Raw genomic sequence first — 9,494 nt, 5'->3', positions numbered from 1 at the left:
ATTTATTTAATTGTTTATTTAGATAGGGACAGTGCATATTAATGGGGTGGTGATGGCGCAGTGGATATATCACTTGCCTTTGGTGTGGCAAACCTGGGTTCGATTCCCACTGCCATACATCAACCAATGTGTCCCTGAGCAAGACACTTAACCCCTAGCTGGTCCAGAGGTGTGTCACCTCTGATATGTAACAATTGTAAGTCGCTTTGGATAAAAGCGTCAGCTAAAATAACATGTAATGTAAAATCAGTACAAGTACACAATGTAATGTAAATGTGCTAGATTTAGCACCATAGCTAATTTTCATCTATTGTCTGGCATATAATGTAAAATGAATTTTGTATTTTCATAGTCAACTGATTTTCATAGTCAACTGATTTAATAATGAGCCCAGCCGGTGAGCGGAGTTGATGTGACTCGGTCCGTGAACGCACCACCCCGCCTGTTTGCTCTCCAGTTACAGTAACATTATGGCGGCTGGGACCTGCGGAGGAGGACAACTTATTCTAGATTCATTCCAGAAAACTGTACGAAGGCGACGGCTTTAAATCAAAACCCGTCTCGGCAAAACACGGCCGTGGACTGAGACAGACGACGGCCGCGCAACTTGTGGCTTTTACGGAGTTTCTTTCCCCCTCCCTCCCTGGAAGATAATACTAATAATCGGGCTGGTGTGATGCGTGAGGACCCGCAGTCGAGAAACTCCCCTGATTTTTCCGCGTCTGTTTCTGCCCCTGACTGGCTGTCAGTTAGCTGGCTAGCTGCTCGGTAGTTCACCACCGCATTCATGCTAACGTTTGTTTGCAATGCTCCGTAGTAGCTAGTAGCCAAAAAGGCGGGCTAGCTTGCCGCTTTTATTTGCTCCAGGAGACAGGGATGGCATTTCGCCTCCACCCGGTAAGCGAACTGGTCGAGAGGGGTGGGGAGAAAACATTTAAGACCCGGTGTATAAGTTTGTCAGCACTCATTAGCCTAGCCTAGCCTAGCTTAGCTTAGCCTAGCTTGCTGGTACAACGCCAGAAACCGTTGGCCGAGAGTTTAGCGCTTTTGCCTGTTCACTAGCGAGCTAGCCAATTAGCATTTTAGTTGCACAAGACGACCTGCTAATCCCCCGTTCATCCCGTCTAAGTGTTTTGAAGCCTCTGCACCAACTAATTCAGACGAAGAGAGGACACGGACCTGCTTTAGTTTGCCTAATTGACCGTTAATGTATAATAACTCAGGGGTGATTAGTCTTGCTAGGTGTAATTAGCGACCTTATAGGTGTTCTGTGGAGAGAGTGGTAGCCTAAGGTAGCTAGCTAAGGTTCCCTGTTTCAGGGAAACGATGTCACACAGATTATGGCTGTAAATACGGATATATTACATATGACACACGCCAAATGTAAGCCCACTGGCGTTGTTGCACTAACTCATTCAGTTAGTAGTCACAATTAACTGTGTGTGAGCTGTTGCTATCTTGGGGGGGACTGAACATCAAGTCTTTGGTGGCTGACTGGCTGTCTGCTTCAGTGCTGGAATAGTTTGATGGACGTGGGAGGCTGTTTTCCAAGCTGTCAGTGCTATACTCAGTCATGTATGTCTTGACACATAGCACCCTGGTCTGTACATAGTGCCTGCTGTCAGATTATAGAAGTATCGTTATGTAGCTTTTGGTGGACAGTCAGTAAGGGGAATGTCTTGTCTGTTTTATACCTGTTGGTTTGTTTTTTTATTTCCATTTGTTTCAAACACAGGAGAGTCTTGTTGAATCGAAGTGGGAGAGCGGTGCAGCCTGGGCTGTGCACAGTGGACAATGTTTATTAGTTAGTGCTTAGGACATTTTTAGAGTACTACTACCATTTCTGCCTACATATAGGCCACAGATATCGCAGATTATTCATTGGGTATTGCAACAGAAGACTGCCACTCTGGATCAAGAAAACCTTTCCCTCGTGTCTGGTTGGAGTAATACTCTTAAGCCAAAATCAATGCCTTCATCGCTGGCTGTGTTCGCCTGCCGACCCAACTCGCACCCTTTCCAGGAGCGGCATGTGTACCTGGATGAGCCAGTCAAGATCGGCAGGTCCGTGGCTCGGTGCCGGCCGGCCCAGAACAACGCCACCTTTGATTGCAAGGTGCTGTCCAGGAATCATGCCCTGGTTTGGTTTGACCACAAGACCGGCAAGGTAAGAGATCATGATGATGACTGAACTGACATTTTGATGATGTATTTTGTACCGTATCTTCTAGGGGTGGGAATCACCAGAGGTCTCTCACGATACGATATCGTCCCGATACTTATGTCACGATACGATATCGTCCCGATACTTATGTCACGATACGATATTATTGCGATTTTTAAACACATTGCAATATTCTGCAATATATTGCAATGTGTTACATTTTTCCCAATTTCAAATGATGTCCCCAAAGGAAAATTGTGTCAACGTCTGTTTTATCTAAAAAGATACATTTCTCTGTTTGTTCATCTCCCTTCAGTTGTATTGCTGCAAAATGTGATTGTCAAGCAGACAGACTGACCAACACACATATAATAAAAGATCCATACTTGGCGTCTGTGTATCGATACAGTATTGCCACGAAAAATATTGCGATACTATACTGTATTGATTTTGTTTTTCCCCCATCCCTAGTATTTTCTATGGCTGCCACCTCTTAGTCGATTAGTCGACTAATGGGTCGTTTCAGTCTTAGTCGACTAAGATTTCTTTAGTCGACTAGTCATTTTTATGCTTAATTACTTATTTCCAAGAAACTTCTGAGCACATTTATGGTAAACACAAGATTTAAAGTGGTGCTTTTGCAGGATTAATTGTGGAGAAACTCAGTTTTACAGATGGTTAATTAACTACATTTATATTGTGCTTTTCTAGTCTTAACCACCTCTCAAAGAGCACAGCTCTGTCAATTAAATCAACTAATCGATTAGTCGACAAAATCGTATAAGTGTTAGTCGACTAAGAATTTCTTTAGTCGAGGACAGCCCTAGTATTTTCACAAATGGCCACCTCAAAGTGATTCCCATGTACCAATTGTCAGTAGTGCTGTCACAAACACACATGCACTCTTTTTACATAACAACCTGCAGCAAGACCTGCTACTGCGTACAGACTCTGCTCAGGCCTGAACAGGTTCAGTTTGTATAAGGGTGCATCTACATTTACATGTTCGGAGGGAATCCTTCAACTCTGGAGTGTTTCCTCCTGTACATGTGTCCAACACTGTACTTGGAGGGTAATTCATTATCCCAATTAAGTCCTGGAAATGATCCCAGAACTCAAGGGAGAGACACAGCTGTGTTTCTCATGCTAGGAAAGCTGGGGAAAAAAATCAGAACAAAATAAAGTCTGGATTTCTGTCCCACCCACTTAAAAAAATATCTATCCTACTTGAAGACACTCTGGTGAAATTCGTGTCCAACTAACAAGCTACCTGTGAGACTTGTAATTTCTTTAAAAACCACAGGTTTAAGATCTGATTCAGAGGGATTAGATCTGTGTGTTGCAGCGTCTGTTGTCTAGCTTCTATGTGTCTATAGTTTCTCTGTAGAACAGGTTGAACAGGCTGAGGCAGCCACTGGATTAACCAACTATGTGGCATTCAGGGACTTTGAAATACACTGTGTGTGTGTGTGTGTGTGTATGTGTGTACCTGTTTTACTATATTCGTGGGGTCCAAAAACCGGGGACTACAATATCCTTGTGGGGTCTGCACAGTCTCGTGGGGACCAAAATGCTGGACCCCACGAGTTTAAAGGTCTGTTTGAGGGTTAAGACTTGTTTTTAGGATTAGGGATAGAATTAGGTTATGCTTAGGGTAAGGGTTAAGGTTAGGCATTAAGTTGTGATGGTTAAGGTTTGAGTAAGGGTTAAGGTTAGGCATTCAGTTGTGATGGTTAAGGTTAGGGTAAGGGTTAAGGTTAGGCATTCAGTTGTGATGGTTAAGGTTAGGGTAAGGGTTAAGGTTAGGCATTTAGTTGTGATGGTTAAGGTTAGGGTAAGGGTTAAGGTTAGGCATTTAGTTGTGATGGTTAAGGTTAGGGTAAGGGTTAAGGTTAGGCATTCAGTTGTGATGGTTAAGGTTAGGGTAAGGGTTAAGGTTAGGCATTTAGTTGTGATGGTTAAGGTTAGAGTAAGGGTTAAGGTTAGGCATTTAGTTGTGATGGTTAAGGTAAGGGTAAGGGTTAAGGTTAGGCATTTAGTTGTGATGGTTAAGGTAAGGGTTAAGGTTAGGCATTTAGTTGTGATGGTTAAGGTAAGGGTTAAGGTTAGGCATTTAGTTGTGATGGTTAAGGTTAGGCATTTAGTTGTGATGGTTAAGGTTAGGGTAAGGGTTAAGGTTAGGCATTTAGTTGTGATGGTTAAGGTTAGGTTAAGGGTTAAGGTTAGGCATTTAGTTGTGATGGTTAAGGTTAGGTTAAGGGTTAAGGTTAGGCATTTAGTTGTGATGGTTAAGGTGAGGGTAAGGGTTAAGGTTAGGCATTTAGTTGTGATGGTTAAGATTAGGGTAAGGGTTAAGGTTAGGCATTTAGTTGTCATGGTTAAGGTTAGGGTAAGGGTTAAGGTTAGACATTTAGTTGTCATGGTTAAGGTTAGGTTAAGGGTTAAGGTTAGGCATTTAGTTGTGATGGTTAAGATTAGGGTAAGGGTTAAGGTTAGGCATTTAGTTGTCATGGTTAAGGTTAGGGTAAGGGTTAAGGTTAGGCATTTAGTTGTGATGGTTAAGGTTAGGGTAAGGGTTAAGGTTAGACATTTAGTTGTCATGGTTAAGATTAGGGTAAGGGTTAAGGTTAGGCATTTAGTTGTGATGGTTAAGATTAGGGTAAGGGTTAAGGTTAGGCATTTAGTTGTCATGGTTAAGGTTAGGGTAAGGGTTAAGGTTAGACATTTAGTTGTCATGGTTAAGGTTAGGGTAAGGGTTAAGGTTAGGCATTTAGTTGTGATGGTTAAGATTAGGGTAAGGGTTAAGGTTAGGCATTTAGTTGTCATGGTTAAGGTTAGGGTAAGGGTTAAGGTTAGGCATTTAGTTGTGATGGTTAAGGTTAGGGTAAGGGTTAAGGTTAGACATTTAGTTGTCATGGTTAAGATTAGGGTAAGGGTTAAGGTTAGGCATTTAGTTGTGATGGTTAAGATTAGGGTAAGGGTTAAGGTTAGGCATTTAGTTGTCATGGTTAAGGTTAGGGTAAGGGTTAAGGTTAGGCATTTAGTTTTGATCGTTAAGGTTAGGGTTAAGGGGCTAGGGAATGCATTATGTCAATGACATGTCCCCACAAAGGTGTGTGTGTGTGTGTGTGTGTGTGTGTGTGTGTGTGTGTGTGTGTGTGTGTGTGTGTGTGTGTGTGTGTGTGTGTGTGTGTGTGTGTGCCCAGCATAAGCTATTTATAATGACATCAGTAGCGTCATCCTTTCCTCTCTTCAGGGATAAATGCATACACACATGGATTTTATTGGCACTTGTGATTCAAAAAGCACCAATTACTTTTGTTATTATCACTAGAGGTTTGCTTAGGCTTTTGTATAATTTGTATAATGAACTTTTAGGGTTGGGCATCGTTTGGATTTTAACGATTCTGATTCCAATTCCGATTCTTCCTTTCGATTCTCATCGATTCCGATTCTTCGAGGGGTGGAGTTGAAACGGGTCACATGCTTATTTCACAAATAAGAGGAAAGTTAGGGTTAAACGCGTCGGCTCATCAGATCGTGGTCCCCACTAGGCACCACGTACTTTCTTGTTTTTGGTAGTCGTTGTGTTTGGTGTAGTTTCATCGTCCATACCACTCTGATTGACTTTAGTCGGTCCTCTTCGTGGAATGGAGGATTAAGTTAGTCGTCGTGCTATTATCGTGCTAAGCTAGTTTGATTTTGCAGTAGACACGCTGTACAGAGTTTTAGTTTTAATCACGTTTGAACTGATTCCAAACTTTGGACACTTTCTGTGATTTTCCCCAGCCGGTCTCTTCTCTTAGCCCCTCGGTAACACTGATTTAACGAAGCTTCGAGGCAGTCATTTTGCATCGAGGATTTTTTTGTAATAGAGTTATTCGAGGAATCGTTTCAGCCCTACTTTAAGTTGTGTCTGTGTGTAACTGGAAGTGTCTAGATAAGTTCAGATATGGCTGATTTTAAAAATGCTTTTTGCTGCACAGAAGAAATAAAGCACCTGTATAATGCAACGTCATCACGATGTCTCCTGGCCATCTTCACTGCAGAGTTGCCTGGATGCAAAATTACAAATCCCACGATGGCCACGCCAAGACCCGCCCTACGAAGCCGCTCGATTGGTTGGGGTTAGGCATTTCAACTTGAATGGTTAAGGTTAGGATAGCCGATTGGTCAGGGGATAGGACCTGAACAAATCAGGTTACGTTACCTTGTGTAAGCATGGACGCCTGGCCAATAATAGCTATTGAAGCTATTGAAGGGCGGGCCATAGTGGGGGGAAAAAGAATATATAAATAAACTAGCTATAAAAGCTAGTTAGCGGCTACAAGCCAGGTTTTTTAATTGAGTTAGCATTAAGAAACTACAGGTCTCCCAACTACGGTTTGGAGCTGCAAGGCTGGAAAGGTAACACTAATCTACAAGAGTTTGTTTGATTATAACGTAATTTACTCCGATTTGAATGGTTCTTGGATACATTTTGTTGCCACATTTTGTGTTCACAGCGAACCAAAAATCACGCCAAACCTGTAGGTGGCGGTGTAACGAGAAGCTAAAGCCCACGTTAGCCAATCAGAATCCCTAAAATAGCAACAACGGCAACGAATCACTTCCTCTCTCTTCTCTTCTTCACTTCCTCGGCTGCCTAAACCTCCCTTTGTCTCAGTTTTAATGGAAACATGCAAACGTGAAAACAAAGATTTCCAAAATCTCCACTCTGGACACAATTTTTGAGAAAGACTCGTTTTCAGAGGTTAATTCTCCGTTTGCGTGTAAACGAAGGGAAATGTCTGTTTTTTTTCAAAATAACCATGTATGGCCTCATTCTACATCAATTTATCAGACAACCAAAGCATGAAAAATACTTTACTAACAAATGCACCGATACCACTTTTTTAAAGACCAAATAAAAGTACTTAAATTTGTGTACTCGCCAATACTGAGTACCGATAAAAGTACTTTATAATCCCTCTGGGGTCCAAGGGTGTTTTCAGACACAGATGATTTTGGCCTACTCTGATATTATTGTCAATTAGAACAAAGCAGTGTTTTCAAAGTACCTGGCCTTTTTTCTATTAAAAGCTCAGTGCTTATGGGCTGGAGATTTCCCTGAGATAGTGTCAATAAAATAACTCGTATAATAATCCCTGATATCAAAATACTGAGTGAAGTTTAAGGCTCTGATACACCAGACCGTCGGCAGTAAAGCCAGTGTGACTGATCAGTCTCCCCGAGGTCCAAAAAGTTCCTCAGAACTCACCGAAGAGACGCCGACTTGGATGATATTTATTTATTTGATTGGGACAGTGCATGTTAATAAACAAACATGGAATACATGCATGTTAACATGAAGGATTGTAGCCAAGGGCTAATTTCCACCCGTAGTCCCACGGGCTAAGATCACACAGGTCACATAACATTGCATAATAAAATTTACTACAGTAGGTACATCATTTAAAACATTGCATAATAAAATTTACTACAGTAGGTACATCGTTTAAAACATTGCATAATAAAATTTACTACAGTAGGTACATCGTTTAAAACATTGCAAAACATTGCATATTTAAAATTTTTACTACAGTAGGTACATCATTTAAAACATTGCATAATAAAATTTACTACAGTAGGTACATCATTTAAAACATTGCATAATAAAATTTACTACAGTAGGTACATCGTTTAAAACATTGCATAATAAAATTTACTACAGTAGGTACATCATTTAAAACATTGCATAATAAAATTTACTACAGTAGGTACATCATTTAAAACGTATAATAATAATTACTACAGTAGGTACATCGTTTAAAACATTGCATAATAAAATTTACTACAGTAGGTACATAATTTAAAACATTACATAATAAAATTTACTACAGTAGGTACATCATTTAAAACGTATAATAAAATTTACATTACAATTTTTACTACAGTAAGTACATCGTTTATCAATAAATTAACAAAAGCCCTGTATATAATGTTCACATAAGACTTAAAAATTCATTCAACTTCAAAAACCCATATACAATTTACAAAGTAAAGAAATTCAGAAAAGGATACAACATACCCACTAATGTGTGCAGCTTTAGTGGGTATTTCGTTGCATTTCCTTGCTGTGTTACTTGGTATTAATATGCATATGACAATAAACTTGAACTGAACTATTAAGTAGCCATGTGGATTTACTGCTCCAGCGTTTTAACCCAGCAGCTAAGTTTACAAGATTTTGTCCAAATTGAAAGACTCGTGTCTGTATGACTATATAAACAGTTAGACTACAAACCGACAGCTTTCCTTTTAGCTTGTTTGTAAAAAAAAATGTGCTTTTTGCAGAGTAGTGCTGTGCAGATTTGCAGACTCTGAGACTCAGAAATTCCCCCAGAAGAGGCCGAGAGAGAGTTTTAATATTCAGGCTGAGAGCAAAATCTTTGTTTTTCTTGATTTGCTAAATTTTACGACGGCTAAGGAACACTTTTGATGACTTTTGTAGGGCTTCATGTCAACAAAAATGTGACAAAAAGCATACAGATTTACAAAAAGGTGACAAATGTCTGAGAAAGCCACAAAAAAAGTCAGAACAAAATCAACAAAAATGAGATAAAAAGCTCCCAAAATGTAAAAAAAACAGGGACCTGCAGTTACAAAAGCATGTCAATAATCTCGCCATTTTCTGGCCCTTGGTGGGATTCTCTTTTTCCAGTGTGGCCCTCTGGGAAATTGAGTTTGACATCCCTGGTCTGGGGAGTCTGCTCTGTATTTTAGCATAGTTTGACTGTACGCAATTGGATAGTCCTTCAACCAATCAGATCAGACCAACGATCATGGTGATGTGGCAGCGACAGCGCCATCAATGGTTTCCTCCGCTGAATGTTGTCTTTGTGTTAAACCGGCCAATAGCGCGGCAGGTGGATAAGCCGGTTTGTGATTGGTTCCCGCAGGTTTGTAACAGAAGCAGGATAGAAAGATGTTCAGGTTCCCAGCCTGAGCTGCTGGGAGGAATCAAACCCCCGGCAGATCGGGCTGTTTTTACCCTGTCTAATGATATACTGTATATAAGGTGGTATCGGGTGTGGTAGTATCGGAGTATCTGAGTAATTTTATGATTAAAAGTACGAGTACATGGGCACTGCATCGGACCGATAACCGATACTGGCATCGGTGCATCCCTAATAACGAAGAGTTTTGAAGGGCAATGGTGCAACACACACACACACACACACACACACACACACACACACACACACACACACACACACACACACACACACACACACACACACACACACACACACACAGCAAAGGCAAAGAGTATGTGTTACCTTATTTG

At 40.8% G+C, this 9,494-nt stretch overlaps 1 protein-coding gene across 8 annotated transcripts in view; it reads left to right on the top strand.

Annotated features, from left to right (window-relative positions):
- Positions 1-453: 453 nt before the first annotated feature.
- The window catches only part of slmapa (sarcolemma associated protein a), a 111,725-nt gene continuing 102,684 nt past the window's right edge, over positions 454-9,494 (top strand). For 7 of the 8 annotated variants that reach the window (XM_028576482.1, XM_028576481.1, XM_028576479.1 and 4 more), the window contains exon 1: positions 454-2,167. In XM_028576482.1, coding sequence (XP_028432283.1) covers positions 1,970-2,167 — 198 coding nt within the window. In that variant the 5' untranslated portion in view covers positions 454-1,969. The remainder of the gene's footprint in view (positions 2,168-9,494) is intronic. The other variant, XM_028576476.1, reaches the window with a different exon arrangement.

This window comes from Perca flavescens, chromosome 4 (genome assembly GCF_004354835.1).
Source record: "Perca flavescens isolate YP-PL-M2 chromosome 4, PFLA_1.0, whole genome shotgun sequence".
NCBI classification, from domain to species: Eukaryota; Metazoa; Chordata; class Actinopteri; order Perciformes; family Percidae; genus Perca; species Perca flavescens.
This window is presented reverse-complemented; position numbering and strand designations above follow the sequence as displayed.